Source organism: Lagenorhynchus albirostris, chromosome 8 (assembly GCF_949774975.1).
Source record: "Lagenorhynchus albirostris chromosome 8, mLagAlb1.1, whole genome shotgun sequence".
Taxonomy (NCBI): domain Eukaryota; kingdom Metazoa; phylum Chordata; class Mammalia; order Artiodactyla; family Delphinidae; genus Lagenorhynchus; species Lagenorhynchus albirostris.
In genome coordinates, this window is record NC_083102.1 from 42,834,552 (window position 1) to 42,859,210 (window position 24,659).

The 24,659-nt window shown below is 39.7% G+C and overlaps 1 protein-coding gene across 2 annotated transcripts in view; it reads right to left on the bottom strand.

Annotated features, from left to right (window-relative positions):
• The window catches only part of BMPER (BMP binding endothelial regulator), a 259,931-nt gene that overhangs the window by 158,929 nt on the left and 76,343 nt on the right, over positions 1 to 24,659 (bottom strand). For both annotated transcript variants that reach the window (XM_060156029.1, XM_060156031.1), the window contains exon 6: positions 23,944 to 24,026. In XM_060156029.1, coding sequence (XP_060012012.1) covers positions 23,944 to 24,026 — 83 coding nt within the window. The remainder of the gene's footprint in view (positions 1 to 23,943; positions 24,027 to 24,659) is intronic.

Sequence of the window (24,659 nt, forward strand, 5' to 3'; positions counted from 1 at the left end):
ACAAAAGATTTAACCTCAAGGACTGTCCTAGTACTTAAATAAAATGAATTGATAAAATAAAATGCAAAAGTAACATAAAATGATTCTGGAGAGTTTACAGATTCTAGAATGGTGGAGTGAGGACTTATGAAAATCCACTCCTCCATAAAGCAATAAGAACACCAACAAAAATTATCAAAATCTACATTTTAAGAGCTCTGTAGATTAAAGGTTTACAACAATCTAAGGAGTATTTATTAAGGAACAATACTCGAATTACAATAAGAACAGCAAGCTTTAATTTTAACTTACACTGATCTTGTTCCTCTCTAACCAGCTCTACAGTAGCCTTGAAAACCAATAGCTTCACAACTACGGTTGCCTAGCAGCCACTAAAGCAAGAAGAATGAGTTTGGAGTTCCCCAATCATCTCATCCCAGAGTATCTGTCACTATTTCATCTGCCTGGCAGCTTAATAAAAAAGTAAAAAGCTTCACTCTCAGAATCTGTCTTTATTTATCTCCACCTAAGAGCTCATTCTATTCTATCCCCAAGGCATTTGTTTAAAAATTATCAGTAGTGATTGTTTAACATAGTAACTGCCTGAAGCAGCATTACCAGTTGGGGTTAACAAGATACTGACTAAAAATCTTAAAAGGAAAGGCTGAGGAATGGATATCTATATGGAGCTTTGAGAAGATCCTATAGTATCCTGGGAATCGAAAGGCCACACATATGTGCAAGACCAGGTATACATCCCCAGGAAATACCTGTGAAGGTCCACATCTCTCAGTCTGGCTGACCATGAGCCTCTGCTCCATCAGGAAGTGGAGGATAAGGTGGTGTTGTAAACTTCTTGCTAGAGTGTTGAAAGCATTCCCCAACACACACACAGAGCCCCTTGGCAGAGGTTGGAAGACATACTAATACAAGACATTAAAGAAAATCTCTACTCAGTCATTAGCTGGTTACTAAAGTAACTAAGCAGAGATTCAGTGGCCACACATGACAAAGAATACAGACTTTACAGAATTAGTCCAACAGTCACCAAATAAACAAAAAGCAACAATAAACACAAAAACAAACAGCAAAAACAAACCCTAGGGAAGGGGGAATCTGATTTCCAGAGTTGTTATCCTACATTATTTTAACTGTCCAGTTTTCAACAACAACAACAGTGTGAGATGTTCAAAGAAACAGGAAAGTATGACCTATACACACATATGCACATAAAGCAAGTAACAGAAATTTTCCTTGCCAAAGCCCAGAGGTTGTACTTACTAGGCACACTTTAATTCAGCTATTATAAATATGTTCAAAGAACTAAAAGAAAACATGTCTAAAGAAACAGAAAAGTATAAAAATGCTGTCCCTTTAAAGAGAGAGCATCAGTAAAGAAAAATTGTAAAAAAAAAAATAAGAACCAAATAGAAATAGTGGAATTGGAAAGCAAAATATAATCAGAATTTTAAAATTCATTACAAAGGCTCAACAGCAGACCTGACCTGGCAGAAAAAAGAATCAGTGTACTTGAAGACAGATCAATTGATAACCAGTCTGCAGAACAAAAAGAAAAAAGAATAAAGAAAAATAAACAAAGCCTCAAAGATATATGGGACACCATACAAATAATGGGAGTCCAAAAAAAAAAAAAAGAAAACAAAGAATGGGGCAGAAGAAAATATGAGAAAAAATAATGGCCAACAACTTCTCAAATTTGATGAGAAACATTAATCTACACATTCAAAAAGTTCAACAAACTCCAAGTAGGACAAGCTTGAAGAAATCCACAACCAGACATATCATAGTCAGACTATGGAAAGACAAAGACAAAGGGAGACTCTTGACTGCAGCAAAAGAAAAGTGACTCATCACATACAGGGGATCATCAATAAAATAAACAGCTGATTTCCCATCAGAACCACTGAGGCCAGAAACATTGCAAGTGGTGAAAGGCAAACACTGTTAACCAAAAATTCGACATGCAGCAAAACAACTCTTCAAAACAAAGGAGAAATCAAGACATTCTCAAATAAATAAAAATTCAGGGAATACACTGCTAGCAGACCTGCTCTATAAGAAATATTAAAGGGAGTACTTCAGGCTGAAATGAAGACACTAATCAAATCCACATGAAGAAATGAAGGTCAACATTAAAATTAACTAATAGGTAAATATAAAAAACTGTGTAAGTGTATATTTGTCTCTCATTCCTTTTATTCCTATATTATTTAAAGAAACTGTATAAAATAGTACAGTAAACCTGTGTTGATAGGCTTATAACTTATAAAAATATAACTTATATTACAATGATAGTAGAAAGGAAGAGAGAAACAGCTTTATGGAAGAAAGTTTTTATATACTATTAAAATTAAGTTGGTATTATTCTGAACTAGATACTTTATAAGTTAATATGTTAATTAATATCTCCAGGACAACAACCACTAAGAAAATGACTAAAAATATATATAGTAAATAAAACAAAATAAGAATTTAAATGGTATGCTAGAATATATCTATTTAACAAAAAAGAAGGTAATTAATGGCAGAACCAAGGAACAAAAAAGATATAAGACATACAGAAAACAAAGAAAAAAACAGCAGACATATATGCTATCTTATTAGAAATTGCATTAAATGTAAATGGACTAAACATTCCAATCAAAACTCAGAGACTGATAGAATAGATTAGAAAGAAAAGCATGATCCAACTATGTACTGTCTACAAGAGACAAATTTTAGATTCAAAGACACAAATAAGTGAAAAGGAAAAAGACAGAAAAAGTCATACTATGCAAACAGTAAGTAAAAGAGAGCAGCAGGGACTATATTAATATCAGACAAAAATGACTTTAAAATAAAAATTGTTACCAGAGATAAAGAAGGACATTTTATAATGGTAAGAGGGTCAAGACATAATGATTATAAAATAAATGCACTTAACAAGGGGTCCAAAACACATGAAGCAAAAACTAAAAGAATTGAAGAAACAGATAATTCAGCAACAATAGTTGGGAGACTTCATTACCCTACTTTCAATAATAGATAGAACAACTAAGCAGAATATCAACAAGAAAAAGGAAGACTTGAACCACACTATAAGTCAACTATACCTAACAGATGTATATAGAACACTCCACCCCAAAAGAGCAGGATACACACTCTTTCTCAAATGCACATTTTAAGTTCTTCAGGATAGATCACATGTCATGTCACAAAACAAGGCTCAAGAGATTTTAAAAGATTGAAATCATAAAAATATGTTCTCTAATCACAATGGAATAAAAGTGGAAACCATACAGAAGAAAATTTTGGAAATTTAAAGATACATGGAAATTAAACAACACACTCCTAAAACCAGTCAGTCAAAGAAGAAACAACAAGAAAAATTAGAAAATGCTTCAAGGTAAATGAAAATAGAAATACAACATACCAAAACTTATGGGAGTTTCTCTAAAGCAGAGCTGAAAGAAAATTTTACACCTGTAAACACCTATATTAAAAAAGATGAAAGGTCTCAAATCAATAATCTAAACTTCCACCTTAAGAAATTAGGAAAAGAAGAGCAATTAAACCCAAAGCAATCAAAAGAAAGAAAATAAAGCTGAGAATGGAAATAAATAAAATAAAGATAAAAGAATTCAATAAAACCAAAAGTAGCTTCTTTAAAAAGTTCAACAAAATTGACACACTATTTGCTAGATTAAACAGGAAAAATAGAGAGAAGACTCAAATTACAAAAATCAAGAATAAAAGTGAGGACACCATACTGACCTTACAGAAAGGAAAAAAAAAAATTACAAGGGAATACTATGAACAATTATTTGCCAACAACCTAGATGATCTACATGAAATGGTCAAATTCTTAGACATACACAAACTACTGAAACTGACTAAAGAAAAAATTAAAAATATGAATAGACTTATAACAAGTAAAGAAATTGAATTAGTAATCAAAACTCTTCCCACCAACAAAAGACCAGGCCCAGACGGCTTCACTGTTGAATTCTACCCAATGTTTAAAGAAGAACTGACACAAACTTTCCACAAAGTTCTTTCAAAAAATAGGAGGGAATATTTTCCAACTCATTCTATGAAGCTAGTATGATCCTGATAAAAAACCAAAGACATCACAAGGAAAGAAAACTATAGACCCATATGTCTTACAAATATAGACTCAAAAATCTTCAACAAAACATAGAAAATTGAATCTAGCAACATATAAAAAAGATTATACACCAAGTGAGATTTATCCCAGAAATGCAAGGTTGGTTGGTTGAACATATGAAAATCCATCAATATTAACACACCATATTAAAACAACAAAGAACCAAAACCACATGATCATCACAATAGATGCAGAAGATACATTTGACAAAGTCCAACACCTCTTCATGCTAAAACACTCAATGAACTAGAAACAGAAGAGAATTTCCTCAGCTTGATGAAGGTATCTACAAAATATTAACAGCTGACATCATACTAATGGTGAAATGGGTTGGCTGATTGGATGACAAGAATGCCTTTGCAACCACTTTCTATTCTTTCCCCAACATTCAATTTTTGAAAATTTTCAAACCTTCAGGAAAGTTGCAAAAATAGTACAATGAACACCTACATGCCCTTCACCTAGAAGTACCAGTTTTTAGCATTTTGCAATATTTTTAGCAAGAGAGAGAACTATTTAATTTTTTTTTTTAAACCACGTAAGACTCATATGTAGACACTCTAATTTAAGTAGGTACCTCCCAGGCCTAAGAACACTTTCCTTTTTCCATTATAACCACAAGTTAACTATCACACTCAGGGAATTTAATATTAATGCAATAGTATCATCTAATATACAGTCTATCTTCAAATCTCCTAAGTTTTCCTAATAATGTCTTTTACAGTATTTTTTCTTCAGTCCAGGATCCAGTCCATGATCATGTATTGCATTTAGTTTTCATGTCTCTCTCATCTACTTTAATCTAGAACCGCTGCCGAAATTTCTTTTTTCCTTCAGAACACTGACATTTTTTATGAATCTAGACCAGAACTAAATATGAATTTGTCTGATAGTTCCTCATGATAAGGTTCAGGTTAAACATTTTTGAGTAGAGTACTACATAGGTGATGTTTCAACTATTACTTAAGATGGCAGGTTTTTTTTTAGAATGGTGGTGCTATTTCTCTATTTTTGTGCAAACATGGGGAGGAAAGCTATCAAAAGCCTGTTCATCCAAAATTCATCTGCATCAGTAATTTCTCAAAAAAAATCACAGAACACCAAGCCTTAAAATGGCCATAACTCAAAGGGTCAGTTCTCAGTTCAAAAACAGATAAGCAATGTGAAATTCACATATTTACATGCACTAAAATTCATTATTTGGTCTATACAAATCTCTGGGGATTTCTTAGCTGTCAGTTCTTCCTTTCATTAAACAGATATGAATATTCATTAGTTGCAAGCATAGTAGGGTTTGAGGTCCAATGCTCTAGTGTGGCAATGGTGAGCCCTTTCTTCATCCCATTATTTAAAATCACTATCCACCCTATCCAAAATGTTTTTCTCCCCTTCTCTGATTTGCGCTTTTTCCTTAGCACTTTTCACCTGCTAACATACATATTTTCATTTATTTCTCCTGGTTGTTGCCTACCTCCCCACTGGAATGTAATCCTCATGAGAGTGGGCAATTTTATCTTTGTACTTCACTGTTATACTCCCAGCCAGGCTCTCAGTTCTAGAGGGTATGCAATAAAAATTTTTAATACACAAATGAGTGAATAAATGGATGGATGTTTTCCCCTCCTGCACTGAAATATGCCAGAGTTGCAAGGGCACTAGAGACTGGGGATATTTGAGCCACACAGTTTCCTTTCAAATATAACTTGATCAAACTATCCCTAAACCTCTCTTCCACTGACACTTCTCCACCTGGGTGCTCAACATGTGAGTATTATGAGATATATCGGTTTGTTACAGAAAAGCATTACAAATCGGTCATTTAGTAGATCAGAAAAATGAACACAGTTATTAACCAATTAGTGACAGACATATACAAAACTCTCACAGATCTTGATCATGAAGTTCTGAATATGACCCGCTCCACTAGAGGGTTTGTGGATGTCTCCAATTCACTTCCAACCATGGTTACCTTTGAAGTTCTAAGGAAGCGGGAGAAACCAAAGGGATATTTGGAAGAAGTAAATAGAGGAAAAGTGAAGACAAACAACAACTGAGAATAAAATGGTTTCTCTGTGGCCTCCTTCCCCACCACCAATCATGTCTTTTCATCACCCCGAGGCCCCAGGTTTACGTATAGTTTAACATCAGCCTTTAAAACACATTTGGTTTCGTTCAATGAGGATTGTGGGCAGGTCAGGAACTAAGCAGTCAACAGACTGAATATCATCTTCTCATCTTGACTATAAAGTCTGGAATGAAGGTTCCAGAAGGAAAGGCTCTTTCAGAGAAAGGGGAAACTGATTTCAGGCAAAATATACTCTCTCTGAAGGAACTTGGAAGTTCTTGTCAAACTATATCTTTTGCAAATACTGGAATAGTTTAAACCAGTAAGTATAGAAAAATCTTTTTCACATTAATAAAAATTTGGAAGTATAAAAATTATTACATAATAAAAATAAGGCTCAAGAACAAACCTTCGTATAGTTGATTCTTTTTTATGGGGAGAAGACATATCTTGTTAAAGTTTTAGGTTGTTGGTTTTAATCCAAAACTATCTTACCAAACTTCAAACTACCCACAAGACCTTCCTGACTTAGAATTCTAAGTTCTCATTCACCAGACGGCATGTTCTGAGTCCACAAAACCCACTGTTAACCCAGGTGAACTCGAAGTCAAAAGGAGACTCATCGGGCTCCCCTGGTGGAACAGTGGTTAAGAATCCGCCTGTCAATGCAGGAGACATGGGTTCGAGCCCTGGTCTGGGAAGATCCCACATGCCGCGGATCAACTAAGTCCATGCGCCACAACTACTGAGCCTGCGCTCTGGAGCCCGCGAGCCACAACTACTGAGCCCGCGTGCCACAACTACTGAAGCCCGCGTGCCACAACTACTGAAGCCCGTGTGCCTAGAGCCCGTGCTCCGCAACAGGAGAAGCTACCAGAATGAGAAGCCCACGCACCGCGACAAAGAGTAGACCCCGCTCGCCACAACTAGAGAAAGCTTGCGTGCAGCAACGGAGACCCATCGCAGTCAAAAATAAATAAATTAAATAAATTAAAAAAAAAGAGAGACTCATCTCCTAGAAACTTCCACCTTGAGTTTTGACTCTTAAGCTGCTGACAACAATTTTATTTTCTCTCTGGGAACATGTAAGAGAATGGTAAGAGGCCGCCCTATTGTTAGAAAGAATGACAGTGTGAAATATATTTACAGTCATTGCCAATTTTATGTTCGGGGACTGAGAGCAGGATGGCAGAGAGGTAAGAGATGGTGAGAGTTCCTTGCTAACCTCCACATTATGAGTCTCAAATTCCTGAGAGAGTCCCTCTGACACCAGAGACTTCCCTCCTGCTCAGGCCTTCAAAACTTCACCTTCTTGGAGAGAAAACAAGTAAGACAAAAGAAAGTTGTTTGGCTTCTAAATTAGACTGGCCTCTCCTCTGAAGAGCTGGGCAGCCGCTGCATCAGACTCTGACGTCTGCCAGGCTCTCGGCAGCCGGAGGATCATATCACACTGTCTGGCTGCACAAGCCCATGGTAAGCACTGCTCCCCACGTGCATCCTGCCAACAACAGCAACCCCTCTTACCATTCAGCCTTGACCCTGTCCACATGTTCATGATGTTCTCAAGGACTCTGCTAAAACTGAACGGGAGAGGTCTGTTGGGAGGCTTTGTGGATTTGTAAAGACAGAGGAGGTAATCCAACCTGTCCCCATTAAATATTCAAGTCCAGAGTTCCCAAATTTTGAGAATTCCTAAATATCTACTTCCAAAGAAGGAAAAGCATTCAAGAACTAATGGATCTGAATCTGTTCTGACATTCCCACAAGTCACCATTGAAAAGTGATCAGTGCTTGTGTTTGAGGGCACTGGCCAGACTCCCAGTGGGGTCGAGCGGACCTGGACAGCAACACAAGGGCTCATTTATCAGTGGGTCTTCCAAATGCATAAACAATTTGATTGTGTTTTCCAAATTAAGCAAGATAACTCCATAAATCTTGGGCAGGGCAGTAGTCAGAACTTTCACAAATGTTAATCAACTGTCAGTAAATACCGATTAGAATTCTGAATTCTTAGAATGATCAAATGTTTGGTATTGTTCATTCATTCATCCATTCAGCAAATAATTCTTGAGTGCCTACTATGTGCTGAACTCTGTTTTAGGTATTGGGGATACAGCCATGAACAAAACAATGTTCCTGCCCTAATGATGCTTATATTCTACCAGGGCAGGGGGAAGATAGCGAGAAAAGAGAAAGACAGAGGGGAAAAAGCAAGCATATCAGATGGCGATACAAAAGCTATGGAAAAAATAAACAAGGCTGGTTTGAGAAGGAGTGTCAGGTGGCAGAGGGAGTTGGTAGCAAAATAGAGTCACCATTTTAGATAGTATTGATGGGTTATGAAAGACCTCACTAAAGAATGTTTGACATTTGAGCAAAGCCTCGAAGGAGGAAAAGGAGCCAGGCATAGGCATCTGCGGAAGAACAGTCCAGGCAGAGCTTTCTACAAATACAAAAAAGCTGAAGTGAGTGTGTGCCTGGCATGTTCAAGGAATTGCAAGGAGCCCAGTGTGCCTGGAAAGATTTATGTGAGGGAGAGTCTTGGAAGATAAGGTTGGGAGGGAGCTCTGGCTTTCACTCCAAAAAGAAGGGATGCCATTGGAGGATTCAGAGGAGAGGGAGGCAAACCCTTAGAAAGGATTACTCTGACTGGTAATTAACGACTTCACTTTCAGCATTCTTTCTTGACACAATATCCACCGGGCAGACCACACATCGAATGTGAATGTGGCATGTGGTAGTAGTAGGCAGGAGGAAAGGTCCCGTGAATGTGAATGTGGGACATGCTCCCTCCTGACCTGGCAGCACTGATTAGACCTACGATGTCCGACGTGGTAGCCACTAGCCACATGGACTACTGAGTAACTGAAATGTGGTTAACCTGAAACAAGGGGTACTGTAAGTATGAAATACACACCGGACGTTGAAGCCTTCGTATGAAAAAAGAATGTAAAATGGCCCATTAATATTTTTATAATGCTTATATATTTAAATGATAATATTTTGGATACAATGGGTTAAATAAAGTGTAGTATTAAAATCTCTTTACCTGTTTCTTTCTTACTTCTTTTAATGTGGCTACTAGAAAATTAAAATTTTTGCAGTTTTTATTTTTTTATTAAATTGCATATGTGGCTCACATTATACTTCCCTTGGACAGAGCAGGGTTAGAGTGTTACTAGAACAGTGCTTAGACCTTCCCATTATAAAGAAGCAACAGATAAAGGGTGGCAGCTCCTTAAGTGAAGAGAAAGAATGACTCAGACTGCAAAATACTGTCTCCCAATGGACAAAAAGAAAGGCCCTGGAATTTGAAGGCAAAGAGGCAGCTTCCTCATGTAGCCGACTGTGTGAAGGGCAATAATCAGACACGAAGGAGCTACCTGGTAGGTTTCTCCTCAGAAAACCAATCCAGGAAACTAATTTAAAATGTTTAGGTTTGGGACTTCCCTGGCAGTCCAGTGGTTAAGACTTCGCCTTCCAATGCAGGGGGTGTAGGTTCAATCCCTGGTAGGGGAGCTAAGATCCCACATGCCTCAGGGCCAAAAAACCAAAATATAAAACAGAGTCTGTCATACAGAGTGAAGTAAGTCAGAAAGAGAAAGACAAATACAGTATGCTAACACATATATATGGAATTTAAGAAAAAAAAAATGTCATTAAGAACCTAGGGGTAAGACAGGAATAAAGACACAGACCTACTAGAGAACGGACTTGAGGATATGGGGCGGGGGAAGGGTAAGCTGTGACAAAGCGAGAGAGAGGCATGGACATATATACACTACCAAACGTAAGGTAGATAGCTAGTGGGAAGCAGCTGCATATCACAGGGAGATCAGCTCGCCTGGAGGGGTGGGATAGGGAGAGTGGGAGGGTGGGAGGGAGGGAGATGTAAGAGGGAAGAGATATGGGAACATATGTATATGTATAACTGATTCACTTTGTTATAAAGCAGAAACTAACACACCATTGTAAAGCAATTATACTCCAATTAAGATGTAAAAAAAAAGATATAAGAGGAAAATAAAAGTGTACTTTATAAAGTTTTTACACACAAAAAAATATATATATAAAACAGAAGCAATATTGTAACAAATTCAATAAAGACTTTTAAAAAAATATTTAGGTTTGACATACAAATGACTGTCCTAAATTCAAACAGGTTACCACTGAAAGGACTATAACTAAAAATTACTCTGCCCTGCAGGAAAGGGAAGGCATCTACTAAGTGCTGGTTACTAGGCAGGGCACTTTGCACGAATCATCTCATGAAGTCCTCAAAGCCTGGGACTTCTTTAACTTAAAAAAGAAAAAAATGGGGGTGGGGTGTTTTGGCTCCAAAGCTCCAAGGTTTCTCTGAAATCTTCTATTTCATTTCTACAACAAGAAGCAAGGAACCTGTATCCTTTTTGTTTTGCATTAAACTCTTCATGCATGGAATAGCTTTGTAGGTCCTGTTTTCTAGAGCAAGCATACTAGAGATGGAGGAAGAAAACATAAGGTTCCTGAGTATATTTTGCCAAGAAGTAATTCCCCATTTTATGAATGAAGAAAGTGAGGTCTAGTGTATTCATTGACGGAGGAGCAGAGCTGAATTAAATCCCTGCCCCACTGACTGCAAAGACCATGCCCTTCCACCAGGGTCCACTGGCCAGATCCCAAGTAAGATATACAGAACCCACGGTTGGCCCCTGACTCTATTAATGCTCTGGTCATGGCTACCCGCCCCCCATGGCAAACTCAGGCCTCTTCTGTACCAACATTTGGACAACGCTTGGAATGGAGAAGCAATAAGGGTTAACATGGAGAAGGAAGCAACACCCTCACATCTGCACAGGCCTCGAGGAACAAATGCTGCTGAAAAGGCCAGGGGACACGCTCTCTTCTTAGAGAACCTCAAAACTCTTCCAGAAAACCATCAATCTCCCACTGCCTGGGTTTATACTAATACGGAGGCACGTCAAGCTACTGGAATGACTTTCCATCTCTGAGCTATGAATCTAAGATTGTATAATAATTGCAGACACACTAAGCCCGACCCATTCATCAACGTAAGTGAGGAACCCTGCAGCTGGAGTTCTCTTCCTGACTCTTACTGCCAGCTGAATTTACCGCCTTACCCTTGCCTGGGGGTGAAAAAGAAAAGATTCCTCTGCTTCTAATCATTGTTCTATAATCAAAACCCGCAAGTCCATTTCAGGAGCAAAGAACTTCATGTGATCCAAAATGGATGAGAGTCTCTTGCTCCTCGTTCTATAGACATTTTGGAGGCACCAGACATGTCTTAATAGTGCAGAGAAGCTTTACGGTCAAAGAGTCAAAAATAGCTTCTCTTCATAGTTTTTTAATAAGTTGTGGCATAGCTAGAATAATAGGTAAAGACTTTTTGCATTTTTTATGTAATTTATAATAATATTAACCATTTAAAAATGTTCATCATTGTGCGTTTGTCAAAACTCATAGATAGGTATGCCAAAGGGTGAATTTTACTGTGTATTAATTAAAAATTAATTTTTTAAAGAAGTAAATTTTAAAATGTGGTGATGATAATCTATTAGTATATTAGAAAAAAATAATTTCTATTAACTGGTATTTCAAGTCTGTCCTATAACTTGCTTCCTGGGAAAATAAAGGCCTTTTCTGAGTTGGGTAATTAGGAAATTATAGAACTGGGAAGGCTCTAAGAAGTCCTTGTTTTACTTATGGGGAAACTGAGTCTCAGGTTACTGGGGAGATTCCAGGTCACATAACAAGCCAGTGACAGAAACAGGGCAGCACCCCAGGTCTCCTCACACCAAGACCGGTGGCCTTTGGCCCACAACAATGCCCCCTAGGGGATACAGAACCCATCTGCATGCCTAAAACCACTCAGAACAATATAGTGTAGTAGCAAAAGCAAAACTTTAAAAAAATACCAAAAACTTCATTGCACTTTTCCTAGTGCTTGGTCAAACGATTTTACTTAAAGATAGAAGTTTAGGGTCAACATCCAGTTTGATTATAAACGAAATCTTCCTTCAATATACGAACATTTTTGTGTTGGAAAAAACCCTCTTCCAGCCTGATGTTTTTCTGGCACTTAGCGGGCTGAGTTATTAAAGACAGCTGTGTCCATTGTTTATGAATATTATGGATACTGAAAACCTAATAACAAAACCAAAAATTCTCAGGAGTTCCCTCCCTTTCCTTCTCTTGAACTTGAAACTGAAAAGAAACATATTTCCCACCACTGTCAAGACCAGTCACTCCTGTCACCTACCAATCACATTCCTCAACCCGGATCAGTGAGGAAAAAGCACCCTAGCATCAACACAGCTCCACAACAAAAATGTGTAAGTGTATGAAAAACTCATTTTGTCAAATTAAGGCATGAAAAAAATTAAGATATGGATCAGTATTAATGATGTGGTGAGGGTAATTTTTCATACTCATTTTGAAATTAAAATGTAACTTCTATTATTGAATTTTAGTGCTTAAAGTATAAGCCCAGGATACTCCTTCATAATGAATAACTGATTTTATTGATGTTTGACTACATTATAAATTTACTCTGACCAAAAATGAAACTGGTACCTTTCCCTCCCACTAAAAGAACGTCATGGACAAACTATGGCCTTTCTTTTTATTCACTGTGAGTATAGGAGTTTTTTTTCTTTTGTTTAACTCCAGCAATATTCAGAGGTTTCCAAAGTCCTCGCACAGAACATCTGGAACATAATACTGTTAATCATGATCACATTATCTGATTCTGTTACGTATATCACGGAGAACAGAAGAAAGGCACTAGAGCAAAAAGAAGCACATAGAATTATGTGATAGATGCGTTTGACACTTGATGTAAGTCCAGGTTGTTTGTACATTTCATGGTGCTCCTTACACAGTAGGTTCACCCTGATCTTGGAAGCCTGTCCCCTTTCCAAAGAGCAAAGTCTGCTTGATATATATTTCCAGCTGGCTCTTCTGAACCACAGCTAGAGAACTTAGGTGGGTTTAGAAAGGATGATTCACAGCTGTGACTCAGTGTAGGCTCAGAGATGGGCTTTAGAAGACAAGGTCGAATGTATGCATTCCCATTCTTCCCCTGTGTGTTTGTGGTCGGGCATCCTCCTATCTTTGGGAGGACCGTGCTGCCTGTGATGTAAATACGTTGCTGCTTACACTAAACAAGTGGTACCATTTAAAATTCCACTCAAAGGGAATGGTGGTAATTGAAGCCATTCACAGGACCACAAAAGCACTGCCACCCTCCAAACTGAACATTCGAATGACATCTAAAAGGTGCCAAAATGTGCAATCAATTCATTCAAAGGATATTTTGTGAATATCTAGCAGTACAGAACTCTGTGACGGTTATTTGAGGAGAGACCAAGCTAGCAATGAAAATGAATTATGCTACTTTACTAAAACAGGCTGCTGTATCGAGATACTGATGGGAATGGAAGAGGGGCAGCTTAAGGAGGACGGGAAATGACAGGGAAAATGGAAGCATGAGGGAAAGGACAAGGGATGGAAGGGTAAAGGGGGTGGGGGGGAGCTATGAAGCAGAAACAAGGAAAGGGACAAAGACAGTAGCAGACCCATAGATACCAGTTTTTTTTTTAATTAATTTCTCTAGGTAATAATGGACAAAAAGACGAAAAAGTTCAGGAAATATTCTAAGATACTGTAACACTCACATTTTATTCTATTTTACTGACAAAATGGAATATTTCTTGTACACAACAAACGTATGGACACTGTGGGGGGAAAGCGGCGGGTTGGTAGTGGTAGTGGGATGAATTGGGAGGTTGGGATTGACATACATACACTAATATGTATAAAATAGATAACCAATAAGAACCTGTTGTATAAAAATAAATAAATAAAATTCAAAAAAATAGGCTATTCCTTTAACATTCACTAATGTTTCCTTTCTCTTCCTCCTACGCCGCAAAAAGACGCATTCTTAGACTTGCTGTCATCCCGTGAGGCCTTGAGGAGTCAGAGCTCACACCACCCCCATGCCCCAGCCTCTTCACACAGCTACTGTGAAGTCTCCTCACCGGTTCCTTTAAAAATGCTTTAGGTTGGAGTCTCTTCCTCTTTAGCTTTATCATAAATCCTTCACGTCACCATGATCATTGAAAGAAAGTAAGTGAATACTGAATGTACTGTCTTCAAAATAGAAATGAAGACCCAGGTAGGAAGGTACAAAGTTCTAGATCATAGAACTCATTTTCCAGAACATGGATACTCAAATCAGAGAGAGTAAGACTAGTCATTGGGTCAAATATTTACTGTTTCCTACATGCAAGACACTGTCCTCAAAGATGTGAGGACATGATGCCTGGCCACAAGAAACTGAACATCCAGAACGCAGAAGGAGGACAGGTAGGAAGGGATGGGCGCAAGAGCCCCAGTGGAAGATCAGGACTGGAAAGCAGGAGGGGCCCTCGCACTCTGAGCCAAGAGAGAAAGGGATGCCTGAGAAGACAGAGAGGTGGGAGGCTACAGGGCCACAGGCAGGGAAGAGCCACTGTAGAAACTCAAAGAGTAATTTCCCTTTAGTGTGGAGGCAGGTCCAAGTCACCGTCTCACAACGAAGGAGTCAGAGATAGGAAGAGAGGAGCGTAAGCAAAGAAAAGTCTTGGACCAATTAAACTGAGGAGCTGACAGTGTTGACTCACTTTTTTCTTAGTTAATATGTCTGGATCGAGATTTGAGGAGAAAAGATTGGAAGAAGACATGGGATTTCAGCAAACTCTGTCATTATCCAACGTGCCACATACACACTAAGATCAAACTGCACACACGGCACTTTTTTCAGCATTTTTTAAAAACACAACTTAACGTAAACAGCAGAAGGTTATTATCCTTCATACACAGACTGCGATAGAACTTTAACCACTGAACAGAAAAATGAGAAAAACGCACAATTTACAGAAGAAACACAGTTGGCTAATAAACATGAAAGACGCTCAATTTCAGAAGAAAGCGTTAATGAAAACAAGATTCTCAAATGGAAAAACAGTTTTGGTGCAGGAAGATATACACCTACGTACTGCTGGAGAGGACATTAGGACATGACTTATATGAGGTATTTTAGCAACACACACACACACGCATACACCTTAAAATGTTTGTATCCTTGACCCACCAATTATACATCTATGAGTTTAGTCCAAGGAAATAATCAGATAAACAAGGAAAGATTAATTTTCGAAGATGTTTGTTATACTATTCATAATAGCGCAAACTGAAAACAAGGTTCATTTTTAATTCCACAAAAACCATTAAATAAATCATAGTATACTGATGAAATATTATGCAGCTAATAAAAGTTATTTTTCAATGACTTGTGTGTGTGTGTGTGTGTGTGTGTGTGTGTGTGTGTGTGTGTGTGTGTGATACGCAGGCCTCTCACTGTTGTGGCCTCTCCCGTTGCGGAGCACAGGCTCCGGACGCGCAGGCTCAGCAGCCATGGCTCACGAACCCAACCGCTCCGTGGCATGTGGGATCTTCCTGGACAGGGGCACGAACCCGTGTCCCCTGTATCGGCAGGCGGACTCTCAACCACTGTGCCACCAGGGAAGCCCTCAATGACTTTTTAATGAAACAGAGATATGTTCACAATATGTTAAATGAAAATAACCAGAATGCAAAACTGCATACAGAAGGTGATCCTACCTAGTTATATTACTATATGTAAATATGAAAAAAAAAAGGGTTGGAAGGAAATATATCAAATCATATTAACAGTGGTTTCCTTTGAGTTGTACAATTATTTCTATTTTTCAATACACTTGGACTTTTTATAATATCATATAGCATATAGTTGGCACATTATCACATACTGGGCACACACACAAAAAATGTTACAGGATGGTTTGATTTGGGCTTATTTTTAATAAATACACCCAAGTCAATAGATTGTAATTGTCTGGAAAGAAAAAGTGAAATCCCCTTCATCTTTGAGCACTCAATACCTAATACACTATCTAACACACAGCAGACACTCAATCACTGTTAAATTAAAAAATAACTGGCTGGCTCTGAAGACAAGTGATGGATGAAAAGATGGAAGGATGAATGGTTGGAAAGTTCTTCAGTCTTTAGTAAAATCGGTATTTTTCCTGGGACTTTTAGGAGATGAAAGGGGTTCATCATGTGACAGACCTTGGAGAGTAAAAGCAAGAGGAAAAAATTCCAAGGAATGATCTTTGCAAAGATACGATGAGATGAGATTTAATCCATGGAGCTTGTTTTTCTACCAACTCTCAATACCCATTCCAAACTTCACTCAAATTTCTAAATGTATCTGCTTCTTAGATGGACAGGAGAAAGCAACTGCTCAAAAGCAATTACACAGTTGCCCCTCTATTCTACTAGGAGGATGAATTTACATTCACAGAACTACTGAAACTCATGTCTAGCTGAACCCAATTCCTCTATATAATCTCCAAAGAGATTGATGCTTAAACTCCATCAGTGACTATTACAAGGAATAGACAGGCCCCACCAGATTAACATTTATTTCTATCCACCTTTGGAAGCGGAAGCACTGAGCATGGCTCTATCCCAGCAACTATCACATTCTCTTTGTACAGTCATAATTTCTTGGCAAAGAGATGCACACTATAGATCACAGTGTCTCCATTCTCCAACTGGTGTGAGGGTAACAGATACGTGTTCATCATTCACTCTGCCATCATTGTCACATATACTTAGGCTGAAGGCCCAAGGCTGGAATCTGGTATGGGTTTAAACTTGCTGAGACTTGTGAACTTCAGAGAAAGGAAATGTAATTCACATTTGCATTGTATTAATATCCCTTGCACCAAAATTGGAGTTCTTTGTAGATGCTCACATCACCATTATTACTCCCTTGAAATATCTGGTTGCTCTTCATTCCATAGATTCAAATGGCATGTCCCACTTTCAAATGTCTACAAACAACCATACATAGTATCTCAAAATGACACTGGTTGGTGGCAGGGGGAGGGTAGATGGGATAGGAATGACATGTGACTTTATACTCAGGCAGTTCAGGATTTCAATTCTTATTAACTTTTTGACCTCAGGCAAGCTATTAAAATTCTCAAATCTCAGTTTCTTCGTCAAAAAAAAAAAAAAAAAAATGGGGCTAATGCCACCTAGGTTACAGGACAATCTTGAAAATTAACATTAAAGCACTATATGTATCTGGCACAGAGTATACACTCAGTAAAAGGAGCTACTATTATCAGTTAATTCCTCTATAAATAAATCATTTGTTGATCTCTTTTCAAACTGTGTGTTTTCCTATATATGCTCAAATGTCATTCATGAAATTTCCTTTCCAACTTTTTCCCTATTAGGCTCATTTTTCAGATGGTGGCTCCCTATGTAGAAAAATAACTTTACAGGATGCTTCAACTATAAACTATATAAAGAAATAAGCATAAGGAACCTTAGAAGCCACAAAAAATAAAGATATATATGGGGATTAAAATTCAGGGTTTGGCCTGAAAATACATGGGACAGGGCTGAAACGGGATTTAAAATATACAACAGTTATTCCCAATATTTTTAACATCAAAAAGTTAAGCCTCCTGTTGATTTCAGAAACTTACTGAAAGTACTCAACTAGTAACACAGATAACTCAACCAGACTCATGAAGGCTTTAGGACAAGCCTTGAAGCTCCCACCTCGTTAGTTTCCACCAATTCTAAACTAGTATATCATGAAAATTGCCCAATCCAAATCAAGTCCTTACATTAAAAACTCACCTTAATCCAGATCCCCACAAAGAACCTCACAAATATCCTACCTTTGTCCTCTTCCTTCCAAGATATTATTTTAAGGCTCCACCAAGGTAATCATCGATGACCACAGTAAGCAATAAAGTCAGCTTTGCCTTCTTTTGGTGCTATGTTCAAGAAGCAAGAATTTGACACCCCTATAACAAATAGCTGTACATTTATGGAGTCACCCTGAAGGGAATGGCATTACAGTAGACCTTCCAATAGAAGGCTGACAGAGAAATCACAATTGCTCAGATTCATCCTAACATAAAACCCCAAGATTCCGGACCTCATGGTCTAACCAAACACAGTCAGAGCACCAGCCACTTCTCTAAGCAAGTTGGAGACCCCTCCTAGTGGCCAAGTGCTATCCAGCCCTTAAGTAAAAGCCCTTTTTTTTTTTTTCAATTGACTGTTCAAAACCAAGACCTTTTTGTCCTCAGAGTGATGGTACAACCACAGTGCAAAATGGAACACTGCAGCAATTACATCAATATTTCAGACTAGTTTTGGAAACTACTCTGAAGGTTTTTGGCCCACACTGCTTAGAAAAACTGCCCACATTGATCTAATTCACTCGATAATTGCTCAGTTCTCCAATTTATTGCCCGGATGTGGCCAAATTTCTCCCCATGGACAGGGAAGATATAATGACAGTCTATCACTAAAATGCGCCAAATTGCACAAATTACCAAAAGTAAGGCAGAGGCCGTGTGAGAGGATTCAGGCATGGAGGGTCCCAAGTTCCCATGTCAGAGGAGCAGCAGTGTGGCTGGTAACATGTAACTTGGATTGCCCCGGCATTATGTGACCACAGAAATGATGAGCTGTCCCACTGTGTCCTATTACAGGGAAGCTGGATAGACTGGAGCAGGGAGAGGTAGGACACATCTCCCCATATTTCAGGGCAAGGTCAACTCTGAGAGTAGAGAATTACAGTCTCTTTTCAAAGCTCGGCCACAGCGAGTGGCCCCGGTCACTGTCAGGTGCTTCCGGCCACTGCATCCTCCTGCTGCCATGAGGAGTGTGAACCTTTGAGGCTTAGACAACACTTTTCAAACAAGACATCCTCAGGGAAGTCATCCACATTCCGTTCAAAGCAATTTATAATAAGTACTACAGCGGCTGAACATAAACCCATCTTCCCTTCAGAAATGGAAAAGACGAAACGTGCAGGGGGGAGATATCGCAGCAGAGGGGAGAGAGAGGCAGTGGGGAAAGAAAGGGAAATCAAGGTCAGCATTCATTCGTTCCTGAATTCAGCAATTATTATGAAGATCCATTAGGCACCAAGCACTGAAGATACAAAAGTTACCATTTTACCCTCACAGAGTTAAATAAAATCATCACACACACATATACGTAATTACAAATCATTTTACATGTTTAGGAAGTAAAGTATGGGTTGCTCTAAAGGGTTTAGCAACGGGACCTGATCTGATCTTGGGGGCCAGAACAAGCTTCTGGAAAGATGGAATGTTGGAGCTTCCAAGTGCAGGATGAGTGGGCGTTACCTAGGTATGCGGCACCAGACGATGGAGCAAAAAGGAGAGAAGAAAGAAAAAGCGGCCTAGGTAAAGGCCATGAGATATTAGACCAGGGCTCCTCAAACTTTACTTGTTAAAGGAATCTTCTAGAAATCTCCCTAAACTGTAGATTTCAATTCTGGGTCTGGGGTAGGGCCCAAGCTTCTGCATTTCCGACAAGCTCTCCGGTGAGGCCAACACTGCTGGTTGGGTGCACGCTTTGTGTAGCAAGGATCCGGAAGATCTGCCCAGAGGCCAGAGCAGAGAGAACGAGGGAGGGTCAGTGATGAGGCCAGAGAGTTTGGCAGAGGTCGGGACCACACCAGGCTGTGCAGAGCATCTTAAGGAATCTGGTCTAAGAGGAATGGGAACCATGAGGATCTGCATTTCCTTTGTTCTCTCCAAGTGACCTTGCTAGGAGTTTCATTTTCCCTGGGAGACAGCACTTTGCAGTATCTAAAGTGTAAGTGAGAGCAAAGGTGTTTATGGACTTCAGGGGTTCTAAGAGCCAATAAAGTACAGCTTCTTCATCACAGACAGCCCATTAACAAGCCATGTTTATTAGTAAAAATCCTCAGAACTGAATAAGCCTTTGTCAGCAAAAGTGATCTTGGCCGGTTAATTTGGCTGGTTTTGCAGACTGAGGACTTGGCACTCTTTTTAGAGTGTCCTATGCCTCTGTGGGCTTCCCTGCCTTCAGTAAGCGATTTCCAAGGATGTGGAGCCCACAGGGTTCTTAAAATAGTTTGGTAAAAGAGAACACAAACACCTCTCGTTGGCACTTTGGTCTTTAGCCTTACAAGCCTGAAGACATTGGCTTTTCCAGAAACGTCTGTGCCAACTGCCACCAGCCTGTGCCCTGAAAATTTGATGAACAAAGGCACAGAGAACTGTTTGCTGTTCAGTTAGGCAGGTCATACAAGCTCAAGCTTAAACGAGGTAGAAGCAGCCGAGTGCTTTTAACCAATTGCTCGATATACTTTATAAACTCTTCTTTGCTTCTGCCATAGGAAAAAAGCATCTTCTTTTGTTTTTAAAATGAACACAGGACTCATTCACACTGAACACATGACATGAGGAATGCACTCTGCTATGACTCAGACAACTCTAAGGAACAGCTAAAGGAACTCAAGTGTTCGCCACCCTGATTAGTACCAGCTCTACGGAGAATTCATTCTCTTGACTCTGTCATTATTTATAATAGGTAAATGGGGATGATACAGTTTGACAAGTGATAGTGAAGCACCGCATTTTCTATGTGAATTATGATGTTACTCTCACCTAAGACTCAGAGAAGCTCTGCTTCTGTAACGGGTAAGAGCGAGTGGTTGTGAAATCCTCTCCAGATAATCTCCAAACATTAGCATGTTCTGAACTGCCTGGAATGCTGTATATACTACCCTGACCTAAAGCAAGGATGTAAAATCATGTGTAAGGCATTTGTTCCATCATCCAAGGAATCCATCTCAATCAGATGAAGTGTCTTTCTGGTGGTCTGCCTGTGTCACCGCATCCCAAAAACATGGGTAGACAGATTTTTCACAAATTTAGAGAGTGTAACAAAGGGGGCTAGAGGTACAATACAATTTTCATGGTGTATATAATATCTACTTGAGAGGGGGTTACCTTGAAGAGTTGGCAGTTCATCCATCAGAGGTGGGTAATATACACTAGAGATGCTTTACACATCATGACTCCACGGGGTATGCTCTAAGGCAAACAGTAATCTAATGAGAATGGACTATCTATCTAACAATAACTATTCTCCCAGGCAAGAAGGGCAAGAAGGAGCTGGCCAGCTTTAAAGGGCAGAATTGTCACAGTTTGGAAGGAAAGAGATTACTGGCTTTAGGGTACTCCATCACAAGACAGAGATACGAAAGCAAGAGAAGAGTGCTAGCTAGCATCGCTGAGCGCCCACAGTGCTGAGCACAGAGGTGAGCAGATGAGTGTAAGAAGACGTGCCTCCCTCCCTGATGGAGTACACAGTCTAACACAGAACAGGAAAATAATTCAGTAGCCGTGCTACAATGGGGCAAGTGCTCACCTGGAAGTGTGTGTGTGTGTGCGTGTGTGCTGCGTGTGCATGTGAGGGAAAGATGGCACGTAAGCCAGCCAGTGAGAGCCATGAGCCTCAGGAATACAAATGAGAAAACAGTTGCTGCTTCTGGCTGGAGGGATGGGGTGGTCAGGGAGTTACTATGGGTGGTGATAACTGACTTTGAAAGGCCAAGCACTAACCAGGTGAAGGAGGAAAAGGGATTCCAGACAGGGGCAGTGGCATGAGCAAAGAAGAGGAGGCATAAGAAAGTAATGGGTTCAGGAAAAAGCTAGTGATCCAGTGTTCTACAGACGTGCGTATACCTAAACGGGTACATGTATGTACCTATACACATTCATATTCAGAGATATAAAAATATTGATGTCTGTGTATGTACCTATACACATTCACATTCAGAGATATAAAAATACGGGTGTCCGTGTTTGTGTGCACATATATGTACACATATACATACACATATATGTTGTAGCCCACTGTTGCTACCCACCCACCTCCTCACACTCTCACGCACTCCAAGCCTCACAGGGCCAGAGCCAGACCGCACATTTGTAATACTGCCTTCTAAACAAACATCTGCCCCGTTGCCACTCTCAGGACAGGGCCATTTGCTGCTAAAACATTCTCTCTTTTATGAGTGTACTACATCAAAAGATCGCAAAATAAAAGCATATTAAAAACCAATTTATATTAATAACAAGCTGCAAAAAAGAAAGCTTAGGCCTCAAATTTTTGTATTCACGAAAAGAAAAACTGCTCTTATGACCCTCCCGATACCCAAGCCAACTCACAAATGTCCTGTCCCCAAGCAAGAGCTCCACAGTCCCTTCTCCCTGTGCTAGTAACTCACAGACTGACGTCAGGGACACAGTCAACACCATTAGCTGCCCCTTACATGCTGAGGGTGGCAACGTGGAGAACTAGAAAGAATAGAGGATTAGGAATATAGGAATGTAGAAGATTAGAATATAGGGATATAGAAAATAATATAGAATATAGGTCTGGAGGAACTCACGAAGCAGGAAAGCTTAGGCAAGCAACCACACCTTTGGATTTTTCTTTCTCCAGCTGAAAATGAAAGCAGGACTTGCAGGGGCCTGAACTTGGCCCTCCAGTGTGTTTCGATCAGCGCGCAATGTGTTTTAAAAACACACGGAATCTGAATACCTTGAGTGCATTTGAGTATGTGACTATAGATAGATACAGATATAGATATAAATATCCTCTCTCTCTTTCCCTCTCTCCTTCCCTCCCCTCCTTGCTTTCTTCCTTCCCCTTGCAAAAACCATCACCCTTGGTCATGTTTACTTTAATGTGGACCCTCTAGGTTGTGTATGCATATGTGCTATAGGATGGGGGAAATATTTTGGAAAAGACATGTAGAGAAATGACAAATACTATGATTTATGATGATCCACATATGATTCTGCTTTGGTGAAATTAGGATGCTGAAGTTCCCTATGTATTTTTTTAATATTCTGAGATGAGTACTGTATGTTCTTTATTACAAAAGATTAAAAGCTTAAAAAATATATGGTTGTACTAACTCCCTACTGTAAATAGCTTGGAGCAGCGGTTTAAGGCTAGAGTCCCTATCATCACCATCACCACCATCACCACCAATGAGTTTACTCCAAATCTAAAAGACATTAATAAAAAAGATCTCTTTAAAATTATAAAATTAAAATTATTACCCCAAATTCCTTTTTGCATTCCTGAGCACTCTGAAGATATCCTTAGCATATGAATTACAAATCAACAATGCCTAGAAAGGCAAGTCTCTGGTTTTGTCTCACTAATCCCTTCTCCGCCCTGAATCCATGGTTTAGAGGCATTTCCTCCAGTCCGTTCCCCTCAACATAATTGACCAATCCTCAGATCAGCTTCTCTCCATCTGCTTCCCATTTGACTGCACTAAAGAACTCAACAGCTGCCTAAGCAAGAAGCTTCTCGGGCCCGAAGAACAGAGAATCCGTGTCTTCCCAAAAAAGAATATAGGTGGAGGGAATCAGCCTCTCTCCCTCACTCTTTAGACCAGTGGTTGTCAATCAGTCTTCCAAGACACACATGACAATGTCGGCAGACATTGTTGCTTGTCCCAACTGAGGGGAGGAGTGCTCCTAAACTCCAACGGCAGAGGCCAGGGATGCTGCTAAACATCCTACGATGCGCAGGGCAGCTGCCACCACAAAGAACTACCCAGCCCAGAAAGTTAACACCGCCAAGGCTGAGAACCCCGCCTTAGGGTGATGAGCTTTTCCCTTGGTTCCACATCAGGAGGGAGAGGAGGAGAGACCATAAGGAGACCTAGGGCTGCTCTTGGTGAGTCCCAGCCACAATTAACCAGAAGGAACGCCCTTGGAACATCCAGGGCAGTACTTACAGCACAGGAACACTTGATACATTTGTCTCCTTCTGGCTGAAATTCCTCCCCTTCTCGGTACTGCACCCCCTCAAACACACAGCCTAGAAAGCAAAGAAGAATTTCGATTTAGGGCAGCACCTTGATTCAGCTCGACACTATCCTTCTATCCACTGCACATCCATCCCCACCTTCACCCCCGCCTAGCACAGTGTCCTCTTCAACCAGAGAACAAGAATGCTTCATGGTAAAATGATAGATAGGTAGATAGATAGATAGATATAATATAGATATAAAATTATATATATATATATATATATATATATGGAATACCAAAGATTGACATGGGTCCAGAAACCCGAAGATACTATAAAGCAAATAAGACGTTGGAAGCCAGGTCAGCCTAAGCAGCATCAGTGCAGGGTTCTGAGCCCTGCAGAGCCTGAGGAGCTCACCAGGACTACCCTAACCACAGCCAGGGAACCAAATCCCAGAGGGGTCAGAAGAGGCAAAGAGAAGGTCAAGCAACAGAAGTCATGGATGAGCTAAGGAGCAAATGACACGAAGAGCTGCCACTTGGAGCGGCAGAAGTGCCCCCAGCCTCTATCAGACCCTTCACACCCCTGATCTCACTCCATCTTCAGTGAGCCTACAAAGCACAAACTCTTATCACTGTCCCCACAGATGAGGAAAACATGGCCTAGAGAGAGAAAGCAACTCACTCAGCTGGGCAGGTG